Genomic DNA, 20,690 nt, shown 5'->3' with positions numbered 1-20,690 from the left:
ACGGGATGCTGAGTCACGGAAGCATTATTAAGTCTTTCAGAAGATAACAGATGAATTAAAGTGGCAAAGCGAGCAAGTGGCTGCCGTCTTTTTTTCCCCCCCAACCAGCTTTATTAAGAAAATGAGAAATCAAAACACTGTTAAGCTACAATCCATATTTAAGATAAATTAGTGTTATTTAAATGGTTTTCGTTCAGGGCTTGAATCTTCAATGACTCGAATATGTGATGTCAATTTACACAGCAGGGCAATGCCACTGATAACAGGCAGGAGACTGACTATGTGGACGCTGACAGTACTTGACTGATTGGGCCTATGAGCACATTAGTTTTGTTGCACTAAAAGTTTCAATCAGTCCTCCATGTTTTCCAGTCAATGGAGCAGGTACAAATGCGTTGTTTGGGGACTTCATAGATAAGTTCAGACATGTAACATTTATAGTTAGATTGAACGTGTCGTTCGGGTTTGAAGCTATAATCAATTGTATCAACAACGGATCAACAGCAGTCGCTCACTCTGCAGTTCTCGTCACCTCTACAGATATGTCAGTGTCTTTAGCTCATTGTTTAACTTTTATGCCCTGCAACTCTATTGTTTTTGGCAGGCAGCAGCAAAAAGTTCTGACAAACCAACTGTACACTACCCGCTCAATACCAAACAGCAGACAGACACAGCTAGTGACTGGCTAAATGAATGCTAATGTTGCTCTGTGTCTGTTGTATGTGTAAAAAGGCATCTGTTTATTTGTTTACTTATCGAAAGTATTTATTTACTTATCCTGCATTTTTTTGTACTATACAAATGTGTATATACTTTAATATTTGACATTTAACTATACTTTTTTTTATCAATTACTCATGATAACAAATTTGTGTTTTATCTGTTGTCACCCATTTTCTGTTGCGTTTTATGTGTATATAGAACTGAATGGAAAGCTACTGGTGATTTATTATCTCTTTGGAAATTAAGAGAAAAAAAAAAAGTTTCTGGACTTCTTGATCTTGACAAATGAAAGACACAGATATGAATTCACTTCTCCATGATCACCTCAAAATATATATGACGTGTCATGTTAAGGTAAAATGACCTAAACAAGTCCATTGAGACACAACTTAACATTTCATTTGAAAATGAACATTTTCTAGTTTTCAAAATCACACAATTGTTTGAAAATCAAGATAAGCGTAACTATGGGCCACACACACGAACGCACAAGTTGCTGACATCAACTGATGACCTATCACCTATGAGAGAAATTAAGAAAAAAGCGATTGTTACCAAACTGCCATGTCTTCCGGGGTGAAGCAAAAAGTCTTATTTCTTCAACATCGAGGATATCTGTTCCCATAAAGCCCAGCAACAACTCCAAGCACACAGGGATCTAGTGGAACTCCCATGCAATCAGTTTTTTTACACAGCCACTACTTCGGGCTTTTAAGACATTTTCCTTGCATGGCTGAGGAAGGCGCACATTGTAAATGAAAGATTAGTACGATTGTGTTACATTATTGTGAGGTTCCCCTCTCAGCAAAGGCTGATTTGTGAGCCCGTTCAGCGATGTTTCCAGCACACTCCCTTTGTAATAGATTCACCAGGCCTTGAATTGTTGTGCAGTAGAGGCAGTTCAATTAATACAGCACCACCATAAAATAACTATTGAAATGACAAACGGGTAAATGAATAAGCATTTGCCTCTGCAGGCGTGGGGAAGGATTTGTGTCTGCTGAAATTTATGCCGGCAAATCAAGCGCTTTTGGGGACGATAATGCAGTCAACTAAATATATCCTGCTGTCGCACACAAGAAGGGGCAGGAAAAAGATGGACTCGTTATCTCTCACACCATCGACTGATGATAGCTCATTTGAATATTTACAGCTGCATCTTAGGTAGGTGGAATGATCTCCTATCATTAGGCCACGGCTCTTCAGTGCAGCATAAAGATGCATCAAAGATGGCAGTAAATGCAAGAGGGGGGGGGGGGGGTAGAAGTTGGCATGCATTGTGCTCTGTTAACTCACAGTGTGGAAAAAGAAAGGCCTCAAGGTGCCAGATGCACCAAGTTGGCCGTGTGCTGGGATAGAGATCGCCCTCACACTGTTGTCAATATTAATTTCCAGCAGCATTGACAAAAGCTGCCAGGATAAATATGCATGAGGGCTGAAGGAGGGAGAGTAGGAACTCCTGGTTTTAGTCAACGAGCCCCACACTGTTCGCTGCATGCTGATTAAACACTCAAGTGCAGGATGACTAAGTCATGTCTGACAACTGCGGGGTGAATTATTAATTTACACTTGCCACATCCAGGAGGTTGTCTAGTATTAGTCCCTCACGGCTGCTGTTTTTACTCGCTGTAATTGGACTAAGATGTTTTTGACTATCCAAAGCCGTTTATTTTTGGTGTTGCATGTCACTATCCTAAGTATATTTGGTTGTGGTTGTCTTCAGACATTTCCCAGCAAGACTCAATTCTGACTTAATGGCCATCATGTGCAGGGCTGGGAATTACTTAGAAAGGAGATGCAAATTCAAAAAGGGGAAATTATCCGGTTCAAGGTGAGTTAATCCTGGCATCTGTTTCTAAAATTTGATCAAATCGTGCACACATTTCCCTTTCAGCGGTGGCTTTCAGGAAAATGGATGGTGTCCAGAGTGTAGTTCACATGGGTTTCAATTAGCAGTGTCTAAATGAATTAAGAGGTTTAAAGCCATTGCTGTTCTAGTGGTGGTATTAACCTGGTGCTTCTCATTAGCCACCCCTGGCTGATAAAGAGAGTAAGGGGAGCGGCGGTGCAGACAGACACCTCTTGCTGACAACGGGTGACAGAGTGGATCACACTGCCTCATGAATAGTAATGGCCGCCAACATGTCCCGCTCTCCCCCGTGTGAGGAGTGACGGATTCTTGTGTCAACAGGGCCCCATGGCTAGGGAAAAGGGACTGACAACTGACTGAGACATTCTGGAGGGAGAGAGAATGGAGAGGAGAGAGAGAGAGAAAAAAAATCCAGTCCTGACATGAAGGCTGCGTCATAAGATTGTTTGTCTGTCACAGCCACCTTCATTGCCTCCCTGAGAGCGAGTAAATAAACAGTGTTTGCAGGGTAAGGAAGTGAGACTGGATTGTTACACAGCGCCCTTTGGGTGCTCAGAGAGGTGCTGGTGTGTCTCAATAAATCAGACTGAGCAGCCACTCTTAATGCACTCCCCAAACTATCGATAAGTGAAAGGAGAGGCGAACGCTGCTTTTCTTGCAGTGATGTCACTGATAACCTGGCGGGCACACACTCTTCCTGACTGACCGGGTCTTAGCCAATCAATAGCAGCACATTGCCTCGCTTGGCAAACGCACAGGTGAGCAGAATGTCAAATGAGCAGCAAAAGAACGAAATTAACAAAGACCAACTTTGTAATGGAGCCAGAAGTGGCAGCACAAGCTGCGACGCCCATAGCTTTAGAAAGGATTCACTAAAATGCACTCTTCTGAACAGAGCAGTTGTACATGAACCTATAGCCAGGTCTAAAGTCTTGAAATAGGGATGGGCTGGCTTTTTTGATCAAAATCAGTTGGTTTTGTCATTTCTGCCCAGGGGGTGGAGCAGGGACCTGCAGACTGAAATCTGAGCACAGCTGGTTCTAAATCGTTCATTTGTTCCCTGAGAACTCCCCTGGCCCTGGAAAGAGTTTAGACCTAGTTGGTACAAAAGCAGGTTATAGGTCGGACAGAGAGTCACTTATCAAATCTGTCCTCAGAGGCCAATAACGGACAAATCGTCTCGAGCCTTTTAACACAGCAGAGCATGACACATTTTATCAATCGCTCAATCCACAGTTGATGCTTTTTCAAACTGCTCTACTTTCCACACTGCTGTCATGTGTACATCTCATTCCCAGGACAAAAGAAGGGGGAGCTGTTTGGTCCCTTTGCCACCTGTAGGAATGCAAAGTAAGGACAGTTGAGAGTGGTCACTCCCTACAAGAGGAGAGACACAAGATAGTGACACCTGCTGCAACATGCTGGTAAAGACTTTTCTTTCTACTTTTGACTGCAACAGCTGTCCTAGCTTACTTCCTTTCCTCTGAATCGCTGCTCACATCTGATTTTTTTCAGCAATTTAACTGCTTAACAGCTGTTTCCCCGATAGAGAAACAATTGACCAGTCAGTACTTAAGAGGCAGCATTACGAATGGGAATGCAAGCTTGCTGCAAAATGCTGAAAAATGGCAATTCCCCGTACAGGTTGGTGTGGGTCGACTTTCAAAATAACGACTAAAACTGGCATTTCTTTGATCAATGTTAAAACGGATCCTAGCAACTGTTATCTGTTTCCGAGTCAACTAAAATTGTTAGTGGGAAGCAAAGTTCCCAATGTAAGGGAGTATCTGAGGGCCTTGCTGGGGCAACATTGGTCTATGACTTCCAGGGATGTTGCATCCAAAAGGATCATTGTTAAAAGAAACCGCTGTTGTTAATATTGGCTCTCTCTCCCTTGAGAGGTTTCTTATCACACATGAAATGTGCAGCAAGGCTGACGTGGTGCTGTTTGTCAGACAGCGCTCAAATCAACCGCAGTCTGAAATGAACCAGATTTTCAGGCTATTTGTTGTCACAAATTCAGCCATTCTTCATTTAGAGGTGATATGTGCCTTGTGCCACCTGTCAAAGAATTACTGGTGGCAAAATGTTTTCATGTCCTAAACGAATGAGTAAGAGCACTTCAACAGCTCAAAGCTTGTAGCATTCGGTGAATAAAATGGTTTCAATAGTTAAAGAACTGTGGCCATTGAGCAATGCGCTTATATAAAGCTTGTGACAAACAGCACTGACGCACGCTCCATTAGATAATCTTTGACTCAATTTGTTTCTATATTTATGTTCCTAGTCATTTCAGTCAGCAGAAGGGGAAGGGAAATGTTCCTTTGAATTTGAATTTCACAGCAGAGAAATGAGGGGATGCTAATCTCAAATCTTAAGGACCTTAGTAAAAGCAATGCAAAGACATTCACTCTGCAATGTAATTCATCATATGCCATTAATGTTGGACTTTTTTTATTATTTCCGCATTAATGTGATCACTGCACCCTGGGCAAGTGACTCACAGCGGTTGATCGTAAGTGTTTGTATACAAATTGAATATTTTGTGGGGGGTTAAAAGATAGAGGGGGGGGGGGGGGCATCATTATGAATTCTGAAAAGATGAGCCCGATTTCCGGCATCAATTATTCAAGCGTACAGCCTGCTTCTGTAATCGCTCTTCTATTGTCTGCTAAACGTCCCAAATCACCACAGAGTCGACATGGAAGAAGACCGAGTGTGTGATCAGCAGGAAATTATGGGATGGGATTACCTTCAGCCTTTTTTTTTTTTTTTTTTTTTTTTTTTTTTTTTTTTTTTAAAAGGTGTGATTTACATTATACTGATCATGTGATACAAATCAAACTAAGGTAATACTTTGAATATATTGACGACCGTGTTGAGCAATGCAAATTAGTTTTCAATCCATTTAAAGGTTGAGTGCTACTTACATACCTGCTCTCCTTCAAACGAGTCTAAGGGTCTAAAGCTATGCGAGTGGCTGCAACTGTTGATAACATGCTCACAATTACCAATACCAATGTGCTAAAGTTCAACATGTTTAATGTGTAACATGTTCACCATGTTAGTTTAGCATTCTAACATGTGCCATCTAACACAAAACAGAGTATGAATGAGGAAATTGGGAATGTAATTCATTTTGCTGTATTTAATCATAAACCTTATTGTGAAAAATAAAATATTGACGTGATGAATGTGCAAGATGAAAAGTCGCAGGATCACCAAAGTTATCATAATAAATTCTGAGGGGAATATCTGATCCGTACCAAATATCAAGGCAAACCATCTCATAGTTGTTGCCATATTTCCATGTGGACGCAAGTTGTGGACAAATCAAGTGAGTAGGAGTGCCGTCCATGGAGCTTTAATGCTAGAATGCCAAAAAAGATTAAAAAAAGATGAGAAAGAAATTTCACAAATTGATACCAATTTCACAAAATGATGAACGCAAGGAGCAAAAAAAAAAAAAAAAAAAGTACTGATCTCATACATCAAAGGCTGAGTGTTGCTGAGAGCATTATTGAATTTCAGGTGTCCATGTTTGGTTGTAAATATATAAACTTTTGTTCTGGAGAACAAAACAGAGTAAACCAATGATAATGCCTGAATCAATTGTCACATCGAATCGACAGCATCAATCCTCGGTTGTTCCATTTAATCACAATAAATAAATCACTGGTGCAATCACTTTAAATCTGTTTTTTTTGTCACCCACCTTTTTTTTTTGAAGTTGGATTTTGGCCATCAATAGTCAACACTCCTATCATTTATTGTCTGGTTTACAGCAAACATTGAGGTTGATGTTCTTTTCAGGGGGGTTTTACTCTTGTCTGGGAGCTGGACGGCTCCTGGTTAAGGAATCAATTTGACTGGACAGCCTTACAAATTGCATAAAGAGACAAAGTTGTCCTTGGAGTGCGCCACAATTGATTGATGGCTCAACACACTTGCGCCGTAAATCCTCCCGACAGAACGGAGACAAATCAGTCGCCTGCTTCTGCTCCCCACCCTCCTGTGCTATTTACCTACCTTCCCTATCTTCCCTCACTCTCAGACAAAACGCCATATGATTCGAATTTATTCCAACCTTTATGTTTTGCCAAAATTGTGCAAAAGTGCATCTGCAAGACACAAATACGCTTATCAGACACTTTAAATGTAAATTCGCAGTGATAATTGAATGACAGTGAGTTTATTTTGTGAGGCTGTTACAAAATTAAAAAAGCCATCCTGTGAAGACGAGATGACGCTCAATCCAAGAGTGTTTTTTATTTTTTATTTTTTTATTTAAATCAGCTCTGTCGCCATCCTGCACGATATCATCATCATGTTCTTGTGATGTGAAAAACAAGGCATCAGCAAGCACACAGTTTAAAGCCCAAAGTTAACAGCACTTGGGAGATAAAAAAAAACTCTCTCAGGGTTGTGCTGTGCTAGGGATATGGCAGTCTTCCCTTGGGAGGCCACACCACTGTTTGTTTCTGGAGAAAAACACTACAGGCATCTTTTTAAAAGAACCCCCACTAATCAGAAGTGATCCGTTCACATGTGCTATCCACTTTCCCTCGGGACGGAATGGAGGAAAAGAAAAAAGTGCAGGCTAGTCACAGACAAAAGAGAACACTGTTAGAAATAAACACCCAGAGAGGGGAAAGGGCCTGAAACATTAACTAGTACGAAGACCAACCACAACTACTGTATAATCAAATTAATGTGTGCAAAAATACCACAGACATGCTTGAGCAGAATTTCACGCAAAAGATTGCCCGCACAAGAAATGAAACCAAACAACTGAAAAATAATCTAACAGGGCTACTCAAGAAAAATGTATTTAACCGTTTCTTTGCACACAAGAGGGCAGAGTGGGCAAACACTCTCCCTGCCTAATGAGCACATTGCAACTGGATGAGACTATAGCGCCTGGGGTTTGTGTGAGCAAGTGGGTGGGTAAGTGAGTGAGTGTATACTGTGTGTCTCTTTATTAGAGTATGTTCATGTTGGTGAATAGGTGGAAGCAGGTAGAACACAAAACAAGCCATCTGTTTGGGATTCAAGTGAATGCTACAGTTCCCCCTTCCACTTTAACGAGAAAGAGTGAGGAGAGATTCTAAACTAGTCTCAACTATACACTCAATGGGGGGAGAATATTAGATTCCCCCTGTTGTGTGCATGTTAGTGTCCTCCCGATTTTCATACCGTAACAGATAGGTATAAATAATTAAGCAGCCTGTTGCCCTGAATAGCCAGGGAGCAAAGGAGAAGAAGGGAGGACAGAGGAAAATTTAACAGCAATCAGCCCCGCTTGCAGCATTTTAAAGTAGCACAACATTGTCATAATTAGGTCCTCTCTCTAGGAATCACCAGGAACTTCTTCTACTAGGACAAAACCCTTCTACATTCCCCATCCCTTTCTCGTAATTAAAATACAGTCTTTGACGCTGTTTAAACGAAGATGCAGTATGCAATATATCTTCTGCCACTTTAATGAGAGCGATAAATGCTATGCTAGCTTTGCCTATTTGTGAATTTTATGGGACAAATTTGTAGCATAAAAGGGCACAAATCAGATGAATGACAGACGAAGGACAGCTGCCGCATCGTCCCTCCATTAAACGCTGCAAATGGCCAACTGTGGCCTGGGCAGTTAATTAGCCAGAGAGAGCCTAATCATAGTTTTGGAGCTGTGGTCCTCCCCAGGTAACACACTAATAGGAGAAGCTTGTGGAGACACAGATGGAGTGTGGAAGCTGGGTAAGTGTTGGCTTTGGGCCTCTCAAAAACATCAGTATCCAACAATAACCTGCTTTGGCCTGTGTGTAAAAAAAATAATTGGCTGATAATTGCATTTCATTACTAATCAAACATTTGTCGATCTTTTAAAATATTTGACATTGTGCATTTCTTACATTCATGTTTGCTAGACAATACTGTTTTATTAGAAGAGAAGTGTGAAACTGGAAGCAGGAATGTCTACCATGTCGTCTGCATGCTCGTCGCCTGCACTGCTCACGTGCACGATACGAAACAAATCTGATTGTGAAGACATTGCTCCAAATTGCTACTCGTGTCTTAAACTCTAGGGCTGGACCCAAATATTTGAATATTTGGCTTTTTAATTTTGGGTCTAGAATTCAGTTTTTTTTAAGTTTTGTGTTTTTATCCCCTTGGGATTAACATGCAAAAAACAAAACACACCAAACCCTTGCCGTCCGAGGACGACACAACAAGCTGCCAAACGGAGACAGACAAATCGAGCAGTAAAGCCACGGTGACGGATTTACGTTGGCAGAAAGCCTTTTTAGTCAGTGAGTCTTACTGCTAAATAACTGCCACTTAATAATCATCGCCACTGCAGTGCGCAGGTTTTGGTTGCTTAGTAACGTTGTGCGCGATAGCAGGGCATGCTGCTTGTGTCCGAGCCTTCTCCGATGCAACCTATGTGGGACTCAGCCTCCGGAGGCTGCATGACACACTGCCTTGCAACTGGGCACTGCCCGAGAGATGGTGCATCATTTGCGAAGTCATCAGCCTCACATGCACAGAGTGATGAGGAGGAGAGACGCCGAGCGCAGACTGAGCGGTGGCGGCGATCCCTCTGGTCCCAGCAGTCCCACCGATGACCGGAGGAGCGCTGGGAGCGTGCAGCAGGTCGAACCCCTCTACCCGGCCAAAGCATCCCATACAGCTGCCCAATACTGCCCATAAAACTGAACTCATGACAGCTCTATAAAACTCCACAGGGAACATATTTAACAAGACAGCAAAGAAGAATACATATTGCTGTGGCTTTCTTAAATATCAGTTTTGAGTTTTGCCTCACAGAACATCACTTTTTAGAGCCATTCCATATTTTGAAACATGTACAGGGAATCGCTTTAATTAGAAAATACAGAAGGCGGTCCAATGGGAAAATGACAAATCTCTATTATTTTAAAGAAGTTTACTTATAAGTGCTTTACTACTCTGGAAGTAATTTGAGTCACTCACAAAGGCTTTTTGTGTTAATATTGACTCACTGTATCAGCACCATCATGAATAACGGCACTCAGCAGTGTGTAACTCAAACAGAACATGTTGAAAAACAAATATAAAGCAGTATTTTCTTTTGAACTGCTCACAAAGTATAAACATGATGTGTGACAAAGGGACTGGAAGAGGCCTTGCTTGGCAATACATGGTGGTAATCCCAAAAAAGCTTGGTAATGTGCCGTATAAGACACCGTCGGCCTCCCGCCTCAGCACACAGTGGAGGAGTTGCATCTTAAAGTCCACAGAGGACAAACGCGAGTACGTGTCCCCCGTTAGTACGAGACAACAGTGGAGGGACTCGCGCTGAGGAAAGCATTCACCGAGATAAGACACACAAATACCTTAAGCACCCTGACGTTAACCAGAAAAGCTGTCTGCATATATATCAAAACAAGTCCCTGAAAAATAAAAATCCGGCCAGCTCCCGTTGGGTTATCTACTAAACAATCAGTCAGCTTGCACATCCCATAGAGGAGGAGTAAAAGACAAGAGATGAAAAGGCAAAAATAAATGAAAGTCAGGTTGTCCTGACTGATGATGTGATGCTGTAAACAGGGAGGCTTTTTTCTAACAATTAAAGAGCAGGGGCTTATTGATTTCCAATGGTGCTCTCAAGTGACTTGCTGGCTGTCACAATGAGGCCTCGGGTAAGGTGACCATGTCTCTGCTCAACGTGATAAACCTTGCATGTCATCAGGTAGGGAGGACGCGGTGTCCCCCCCCCCTCCTCACCCCCACCCCCTCTGCTTCACATACTGTCGCCACGGCATTTATCACGCTGCGATGTGGAATTATGGGGAGCTTCATTTAGTAATGAAGTCCCCAAGGAGCTGGTGAGCGCAGCCGGCACATACCAGAACTGGAGTAAGTGAGTCAAAGTGCACTTAGAGTCTTAGAATTGGAGTGCATTTAGAATCTGAACTTTAAATGTTTATACTACCTGTGCGATATATATTTCTTCTCCAGACGACACATTGGCCAGCAAGCCAATCATGCAACTCAATGTGCGGCTTTACAGGCATCATGGGAAGTGGTGGCAGCCTAGATGAGGGGCCAACTCCAGTCTTACTCGGCCGATAAACAACCATAAATCAGAAGACGAGCTGTCACTCGAGTAGATCCATCACGGGCCAACCTGCGGCGCCTTACACGTGCACGCACACACATAGGCTTGTTCCAGGGCGGGGGAAAGAGAGAAAAGGCCCATGCAGATTGATTGGCTCTTTTAAATGAGTGGCAGTGGGGTTATGTTGATCGATTCCATGGATAATTGACTGATTCTGGTGTTGTTAGATGTGGAGTAACGACTAGATGTCAGCGCTGTGATGTGACATAGCCCACGGGCATCTTAAGTTATAGACATGTCTGAGAAGGGGTGTTAACATGCAAAGAAATTGTCCTTAGTTTTTGCTCTCTTCTGAGGTCCTTGGACTGTATTAAAAGGGTTTTGAGGTCAAAACACGTGATGCTATAAGAAGCCATGGAAAACATAAATTGAAGAAATCCACAAAATGGAGCCATCCTGTTTCCCAGGCTCACTTGCGTTGCATTTTAGTACTGAATCCTGGCTGAAATGCATGCTGCATATAAATATCATTTTTTATTGTCACTTGTAATAAAGGTTGATGGAATTACTATGCTCTAGAATTCATCCAAATGGAGAGGCTTCTCATCTAATATTCCTTCACCTCCGCCAACAAGTCGCCATTCTCTCAAGTCTAGACCAATCGATGAATTAACTCGTTACTCAGGTATTAAAGGCATTGCCAAAGAGGAGTAGTCGGCTATATTTGGAAACCTTCCCGCTATGTGACACAGCAATTCACAGCTGTTCAGAATTGTCAGTTGGCAGCAGGAAAATAACACATGAAAACGGAAAAAGGTGGAAAACTAGATTAGGAGTTTTCTTTGGATCTGTGACAAGATAAAAGACAGAAGAGTCCAGAAAAAGCCAAATCACTTCTGAGTGAAGGAGCCCTCCCCTTTGGTAGGATTCAGCCAGATTTATTACGGGAAGAGGTGGCCACTGAGTCGAGGAAAGGACACTGATGCATAGAATGCAAAGCGGCTTTTAATTATTCTTGGGAAAAGAGCATAAGCCCTTGGCTTGTTTACCACTTTACCGGAAACAACTTATGATTGCTTTGTAATTATCTCCTTCATAATGTAAAATTTACCCCCCACCTCCTTTCTGTCCACTCCTTTCCGTAAAACACCACGCGGAGTGATCAAGCATTTATCATTTAGCCCAAATGTTTTAACTTATATTTGGGGGAGGTGGAGGGAGGGATAATAGATTATGGGTAATGGAGCAGCTCCAGCAGTAACACAAATAGAACTTGTTGTGAAAGACACAGGCTAAGGCACGCCTGTGCTGTGATAATCAGTCTCTCTTTTGTCTCATGATAAGCTAAGAGCCCAACCTTCACCCAAAGAGCACATCATTTCCCCGATGTGAGACTTAATGAGACATTAGCCATACTAACAAATGGTGGACGAGAAGGCGAAAGTGACTTTCCAGGTAAAGGCCGTTTGCCTGACCATAATCAGTCCCCAAGTGCAACTGAAAGATGGAAACAACTCTGAGTCTCCGCTACAACAGCTTGCTGTGGCTTTTATGACGGGCCTCCCAGGGCCAACGGCAAGGCATGTAACGTCTTAATATCCCTCGAAGAGAACAGGTAATCAGCTTTTGTTGTCGGCTAGTTTGCTGTGACACAGACGATGCAGTTTGTCCGTTTCTGGCTTGTAATGCTGTTAAGGTTTAACACACAACTAGAAAACGATTGCCTGTCAGTTTGGGCATTTGTGTGAGAGCTTACAGTTTATTGACTGTATGGAGGGTTATCTAACAGAGAACTAATTCAACGTAGTGCATTAGGCTTCAAAGAACAATACAGAGAACTGCTTTCATTTACCATCAAGTATAGAATTTGCAATGCATTTAAATCCTCTTTCTGATCATATCAATGTGCGTCTGGCATTACCGAAACATTGACTCGTGCATTTAAGTCCTTTTTCTTTTGTGCAGCACAGAGTGGTTTGGAGATGTGGGACTAAAGACACAGTGGTGGATGGATAAAAAAAAAAAAAAGGAAGTGACGAGCCGGTGCGTGAAAGGGGCCCTGTTCCCCCGCCGGGCCTCCCAGCTCAATTAGCTCAGCTCATCCCGGCTTTCTGCTGATGGGGAAAATCAGCTGTACCATACAGTCCAGGGAGTCTAGCCTGTTAGTGAGTGAATGAGTGAGTCAGTGTGCACATTATGCGTCTGTTCATGTCTCACATGCAGATTTTGCATTTGTGTATCCGAGTGCGTGTGTTCCTCTGTGTATGTGTGGGCTGCCTCATCTCTGCTAGACTGGAGCCCCACAGTGCTCTCTGTATCAAACACCTGAACCAATTAGGCTACACTCTGTAGATGGAAAAAAAAAAATCCCTAAAGCCACTTACAGTAATGTCATGCAAAACTTAAAGTTATAAGTTTGTCTGGATTCACTTGTAAAAGATAAAAAAAAAGATGAACTGGAGGGAGACCAAGACCAAAAAGTCTGAGTTATGAAACCCCCGTCAAGAGACTAAAACGTTATATATCCAACACTTCTCTGCCAACAACTCCAGGCTGAGAAAGAAACTTCCTCATGTCTAAATTTTGAACTCTCAGTCACCACCAACAACAGAAAAAAATATAAATATATCAAAACTTTTTCTTTACTCCTGTGGCAATTAAACTCCAAATCATAGTCTAGCGCATACTGTGAAGGTACTGTAGGTAGTCTGCATGCATGTAGTGCATAAATCATTGAGATGGCCCCTGGATGTGCTTTCAGGATGTCCTAGAGAGAGAGGGAAAAAAAGGCAGAGGTCTGCAGGAAGCAAGCCATTGCGATATGACAGAGTTCGGAGGCAGGGGGTGGGACATTTTTGGAGATGTGGTGCACATGCGTGTCTCAAAGGCAAAGTGAGATGCTAAAGAGCACTCAGTGTTGGGAAGAAAAGCGTGACTGAAATTGCTTGGCCAGCACAACTCAAGGCCAAAATCTATTTAATCATGAAATAAGGACAGTTTCTAAAATAGGCAGGGTAATATTCCTGCATCAAAACGCCCCCATCCCCACTTGACACGTGACCCACAGTCACTCTATGACACACAATACATTCACCTGACAACACACACACTCATCTCATCTACTGTAGTAACTCTTCCCAGAGATGAATACACCTCTCACACATCTCACCGCTCAGTCTTCCTTAAAATCTAGCCAAGAATGCTGCAGTGCGCCAAGTAACGAGCTAAACAAACAAAGTAAATACACTGATAATGCCGATGATAACATCCGAGGCGAAATGAAAGGATGAAGGTCAGTAATTGAGAGAAGGTGGGGGAGATAGAAGCATGGTGGGGTTTGTTTTTCTCCTGGCAGGGGTCCATCTGGGCACGTGCGGCAGGCTCCGGGGCGGTGTCGGAGCACGTCTGTGCAGAGGTTAAGAAAAAGCAATTAATCCACAGCGGAGATAATCAAAAGGAACCTCCCCCTCCAGACACCTTGGTGGGGGAGGAAGAGTGAGAGAGGAGAGGGAGAGGGAGAGGGGAGGCAGACAGAGAGGGAGATGGGAAAATACTTGTTTACAGGCGCTGCTGGCACGATCAAAAGCACGGGGGTTCAGCGCCGCCACCGGGGCCCCTCCGTTTCAGGTGGAATTGATAACACTTCAGATGTACAATTCAATGTTTGTGAGAGTACTTTTACCTCCTGGTGAGAAGGCAAGGATTTTTCACAGTCTAAGCTGCATTTCCTTTCATCTCAGATTTTGCAAGGTATCAACAGATTGTCAATGGTGAGGAAGACATTTTCCCACACATAATCAAAGAATGTAGTCTGGAGTGCCTGCACTCCCCCCGCTTTGACGTGGATTCAGAGAGCACTAAATATGCTCCGATTGAACGGCCAGTGATTGTTATCGGCTGACAATTGTTCTGGATATTTTGATCGATGGGCTCTGTAAAGACTGATCAGAAGAGACCATCGACCATCCGATGGCTTAAAAAAACGGGAGACCATTTCTCTAATCTTTATACTTAAGATACAATGTTGTTAAGAATAGTCAAATAAATAACGCTACAGGATAAAAAGTCTTCAAATAGACCCCGTGATGAGTACCAGCCGGTACTGCAGCGATCGGTGATCTGCCCCAAAAGTCCTGATCAGAGCATCCTTAGACAGCACAGTGCGAGAAGGCAAGGAAACAACATTAATACCCATAGAAACTGATATTGTGATTATCTATTTCTGTGAAACAAGCACCTCAGAGGAACATGATACAACTGAAGATGAAGCTGAAAGATATTCCTTCAAAAAGCACCAATACTATCTTTTTTGTTCTCTCTCCCAACTAATATACAGTATGTATTCCGCCACGGTGGTTTAGTCAAAAAGGTTCTCCTGCTGAAAATCTTTAAAATTAGTCAGTTCCACTGGGAATCAAAGCCCGTTGCTCCCTCTGGTGGTTCACATCTCCCTTTGGATAAAGTGTTCTTTGGGTGCTTATATACGTTTATGATGTGGTAACCAAACCTTTAGTTCATCTAAAAGAGACCCTGCTCATCCCTTCTCCTTTGTGCTCCAACTGCACTTTAAAATCTTTAAAATGACAGAATAGCTACAGTTATGGAAACATCACACTTTGGCATTGGTATGTCGGTAAGTATAAATAAGTAACAAGTGCCATGTTGCTATGATGTTGCCCTTTCAATCTTTATTATCCTCTTTTTTAACATGGTCCCCTGTATCAGTACCCATGTAAACTTTCAAACAACATGCTCCACTGTAACAAGCGCCCAAATGTAGCTATATGATCAATTTAAAGTATATAAACATCTTGCAGCAAAAACTGGCAGACGATTAGCAGGTCAGCGGTGAGTAAGTGGCGGCACTTTCACAAAGTCTTGATTAGATAATTACCCATCCATATCTTGGCAATATGTTGCAAGGGAACAACGCGCTTCTCATTAAACTGCCGACAGGCCCTGCTCCTGTGGGCCGCTATCAAAAGCAAGGTGTACAGCAGGCACACACTTGTTGATAAAAATAAATAAAAAAAAGATGTGCCAACATGGAAATTAGATATACTCCTTTGGGGGTACTTGGAAGAGGTGGGAGTAGTTCTAGGTGCACAGAGCAGATCATGGACTGAAATCAAGACAAAAAAGTAAGGTAGTTTTTGGAACAGGTGATAAGGTGAGCTTCTTTTGAGTTTTGCCAGACGTTTTTTCCTGTGCTTGTCCAGTAAAATGCTAATTAGGCATGGCCGGTTCACCGACTACATTCCTTATCACTGCTACCACGTGTCCTGAAGACAAAAATGAGTCTCTGCTGATGCACGTGAGCTTACTCAACAAGCAGTAAATCACTGTTCTCTCTATCAACATACATTATATGGAATAGACTATCAAATGCTATTCCAAAGACAAAAACAGCCAAAAGGTAGCGTCTGCCAACCAGTCAAATTGCAGTTTGCATCCACGTCTGTCCAGAATGTCATCACCAAATAATTTTATCCTTTTAGACATTTGTGTGAAATTGACACAATTAGCATTTCAATTATTGAGTAACGGCCAAAAACCTGATTTGTGAGGTAACAGTGACCATGACCTTTGACCACCAATCTTTAACCCGTCCATCCTTGAGTCAAGCTGGATGTTTGTTCCAGATGTAATGACATTCCCTCCAGGCATTCCTGAGATATCGCGTTCACAAGGATGGGATGTATGTATGGACGGACAACCGGTGAACATAATACCTCCGGCCACGGCTGGAACGACAGTATCAGACATTACTCAGCTAACACTCACTTGTGCCACTTAATCTTGACACCCTATATACAGGAGCAGAATCCACCTTTCTGCCGAGTCTGTGGTCTGAAAGAAACAGAAGTCCCCTGCTCCAAAAAGCTACCATATTTAATGTTTAATCCCTTTCTTGCTGTTGTGTGTGTGTGCGCCTCCGCTAAACCCATTCAGGCTACCGACTCATTACACCGAAAAAGAAGTGACTCGCTTGGATCAAATACTGTACATGAGAGCGCACACAAAAGGAGCTTTCATTTAACCAAGCCACCGAGTGAGTAGTAACGTAACTTGAGCCTTGCTGTGATGAAACATGCCGTTGGCAGAAGCAGACACATAAAAAAAAAAAAAAAAAATGCATTAGTCCTCACTGCTTCTGAGAGCATGCTGTGTTACCTGCAGCTTTTTGAAACGTCTTGAATGATAGGCTTCACCCTTTTTGAGCTGGACTGCCAAGTGCTGGCACACTTTGTCGAGACAAACTGAATACATTGCTTTTGAAGAGCAGGGATTGGAGCAAAAAAGACATGCACAAAATGTGTGATGAAACTTTCAGCACCATGGACAGCAGCCCTGAAGAAGCCTGGCGAGGGTGAGAGTGAGTGTGTGAGATGCAGAGAGTGGAAAGAGAAAGAGATGGCGTAAAGTGAGAGAGGCAATAGTTTTATTTGATAATTAACGAAGACATCCTCTTTCCCATCCCGTGCATTTCAGCTATCCCCATGTCTGCGCTTTCAAAAGTGGAGGTGCTTACCCCCAAAAAACACACACACACACACACACACTCCTGCGGCAAGACCCAGCTTTTCCACAGTTTCCCCCCCCCCCCCCCATCTCTGTGTCTTAGGCTGAATAATGCAGGGCCTTTACCCAGTGCTCAAGCATGAGTGGATAATCTGGCCACAAGGACAGGCTGTGTCAACATTTCCCTTTACTTCCTTATTTATTTATTTACCCACTCGCCGTAGGACTCGGGGAGGGCAAGGGAGGATATGTGCATGGCTAACAACATGCTGGTCAAGCGGATGACCTGCTTTTTTTTTTCCGGGAATGATTATTAAGCAAACTGATTTTTAAGGAGAATGCATGCAAGCTGTTTAGGGAGAACACATTTATTTATTTAATAATCATTATAAATAAATCATTTTGTCTATGAAATGCTTGAAAAACTTTAATATGGTAATCACAGTTTCTTGCAACAACTTCAAGTTGTTTTGAAATTATTTTTTTGTTAAATATTTTAGCAAATTGCACCACCCTAGAATGACAAGACTATACCTTATCGTTCACAAGTATAATGACAGTAAAGATGAAGTCAAACTGCTTTTTCTGTCTGAACAACAGTCCAAACCCTACAAGATATTTAAATTACAGTGAAATATAACTGAGAGAAGCGGCAAACACTCACCAATCTCTGGTATCTTTGCTCGATAATTTACTTAAGAGAAGGCTGTCATGTTTTCAGTTGAAAGCACATTTTCAACAGTCACATTCAAGAATCATGTAAAGTTCTAAACTTTAACTTAAAACCCTCTGTTCAAGTCTGACACATGAGATGGGCAGCTAAACTCTCTCATAGTGGATTTCAGTGTCTTAATGCCCCACAATTGATTGGCCAAAATCCATTTTGCAGCAGAAACTGCTCAGGCGTTGTTGTTGCACGTGTAAAAAGCCATTCATAATGACTACTGATTGGGCTGGCTTTTGTTTTCTGTGCCTGAATAACTGTTACAATGTGACTCTTAGCACAGCCAATCACGACCAAGCTCAGACTTCAAGAGCAGAGCTTAATCCTCTTTAATTTGTGATTACTTGTATTCAAATGGTGCCCACTTAACCACAGGAGATTTATTGTTTAAAAGTCTTCCTCCGCCATAATGCAACCTGGATACCGATAACAGAAGAATACTTATCCTGTATATATATATATATATATATATATATATATATATCCTGAGCTCTCATGGTGGCATTCAAGTAAATTACCATAAAAAAAAAAATCACTGTACAAATATTTTGGCATCAATCATTGAGCATAAATTGCTAAATAGCTGGGAGCTCCCCTTAGCATTCAGAGAGCGATTTCATTGGCATTCTTGTGGCAGATGACTTTAGCCTCTCACATTCCTCACACAAATTAGAATGTGAGAATTAAGAGGGATTTCATACAGCATGATAAGTGTATTTTAAAAGGCAGAACTGATTAAGCTTCAGGGAAGAGGGGAGGAATTAGGTAATTATCTCCAAACAGACACCATTGCTCCTCTGCTGTGTGAGAAAAGCAGGCCCAACACCCCGGGATCAAAGTGCTCAGCTCATTCTCCACAACCAATCCAACATTTTTGCATCACCCGATTCCAACACCTACCTGGTCACCCGCGGGTCACGGGACACCAGAGATCTGGAAAGAGCTTGCGTCTTTTGGATCTCTACCGTGGAGAGCATCACTCAAGTCAATACCGAATATGACGCATATCAGTGACTTCAAAAGGAATGCTAAGTTTGCGCTTACCTCTAATTTATTTATAGAATTCCTGGCATAAGATTTATTTTGTCTACTAGGTTAATTTATTATTGATTTCAAAAAAAGGGAGCAGGATGTTTGAGACGTTCCAAAGAGCTGTGGAAGTTGGGCAAAGCAACCTTTCAGAAAAAGTAGTTTGGAGACATTGGGGGGGGGGCTTAGTCTGCGACTTTTCCCCATTTAATTAGAAATGTAATGTCAAGCAGAGAAAGTGTGTGACAGGGTAGTGAAATACATCAAAGTGGAGGAAGGGTATTCAGGATCCTCCTGCAGGTCATCAAATAAGCACAAATTAAAGTTGTGTGAAGTCACTACCTGCTCTTACCTCATGAGATGACTCCCTCGGGGTGTCCTTTGCAACTTATAGGACTATTTTAATCAGAGCATTGACCATCATTAACAGTAGTCAGGTTCTTTTTATTTATTTATTTATTTATTTATTTATGTTTTGCTGAAAGTCATAGCGTCATGTTGAGAGAGAGAGAGAGAGAGAGAGAGAGAGAGAGAGAGGAGAGAGAGAGTCATGTCCTACCTGCTCGTAGCAATTCTCCCAGGTGAGGTTGAGGAGGCATGAGGAGAACAGCTCATCTTCGGTCCGGGCATAACCGTCCATGATGTGCGCCAGCGCCGTCTGGGGTCGGACGAGTCTGCGGGGGAGTTCTTCTTAGGTCGCAAACGAAGATGGTTTTTTTTCTTCCCTCGACGGGTGGGTGTCTCTCTCTCTCTCTCTCTCTCTCTCCCTCGCTTGCCTTCTCCGTCCGGCGCCGGTGAAGCTGTCAAACGAACAGCGCGTGCTGCCTGCTGGCTGCTGCTGCTTTCCTCCGTCACGTGTGCAGCTTCTTCTCCCCCCCTCCACCTCCCAAAAAAGAAAAAACGGGAGTGGGATGCTTTCGAGGGCAATGTTTCCCAAAGTGGGGTCCGCGGACCGCCTGCAGGTGTCCCCAAAAATGACTTTAATTTCGACGTAATGTCATTTCAAAGAAGTGACATTATGCTAAAGAAGCTCCATAGATAATGTTGGTGTTGTTATCTCTACACAATACATGACGTTTTCGTGAACAATTAGCTTTGTTCTAATTAAATGCACCTGGTGAGACGAGCTGTCCTGTGCTGGCCTAAAATCAATGCTTTTTTCACTAACTCACTTTCCCCTGCTACACTCAATAGTTTATAGTCCTACATGGACATTTTGAACACCCAATTGCAATAATTAGCTATCATTTTTGCATGCTAACTGACCTGCTGCTGAACTGAAAATGACATAATTGTAAAATGTGGAGTAATGCATTGTGGGATATCCAGCAAAATGTCCTGCACATTCCCTGAAAGAGCCAGAATATACAAAATCAGATATCATAATTATAATAATAATAATAATAGAGTTCAGCTAACTTTATTGTCATAACAGTAAATATACCTTGAATCAAACTTAGCTGGGAAAGGAGTGTGTTCGACCATAATGGAAGACAATCATGCAAAACTTTCAGCTCTGAAATTCCAAATGCAAAGGACTAAAACACCAAGGTAAATTGAATCACTTTACTTTGAAATGTTTTTAGGTTTATTTCAAATTGAAAAAAGTAACACAACCAGAATCTAATTTAAGTTTCACAGTCATGTTAACACCCAGATTCAAACTTTTTTGATTGACATCTCCCTCACTCTCCTGTTCCATGTGCTGCACCTGTTGCTGTGTGGCA

The 20,690-nt window shown here is 42.3% G+C and overlaps 1 protein-coding gene across 1 annotated transcript in view; it reads right to left on the bottom strand.

Annotated features, from left to right (window-relative positions):
• ppargc1a (peroxisome proliferator-activated receptor gamma, coactivator 1 alpha) overlaps positions 1 to 19,678 on the bottom strand; it is a 247,251-nt gene extending 227,573 nt beyond the window's left edge. The window contains exon 1 of the mRNA XM_054601191.1: positions 19,523 to 19,678. Within this exon, the coding sequence (XP_054457166.1) occupies positions 19,523 to 19,603 (81 nt within the window). The 5' untranslated portion in view covers positions 19,604 to 19,678. The remainder of the gene's footprint in view (positions 1 to 19,522) is intronic.
• Between the last annotated feature and the right edge of the window lie 1,012 nt (positions 19,679 to 20,690).

The sequence above is a fragment of the Anoplopoma fimbria genome, chromosome 7 (assembly GCF_027596085.1).
Source record: "Anoplopoma fimbria isolate UVic2021 breed Golden Eagle Sablefish chromosome 7, Afim_UVic_2022, whole genome shotgun sequence".
Classification (NCBI taxonomy): Eukaryota; Metazoa; Chordata; class Actinopteri; order Perciformes; family Anoplopomatidae; genus Anoplopoma; species Anoplopoma fimbria.
Note: the sequence above shows the minus strand (reverse complement) of the source record. Positions and strands in the feature narration are given on the sequence as shown.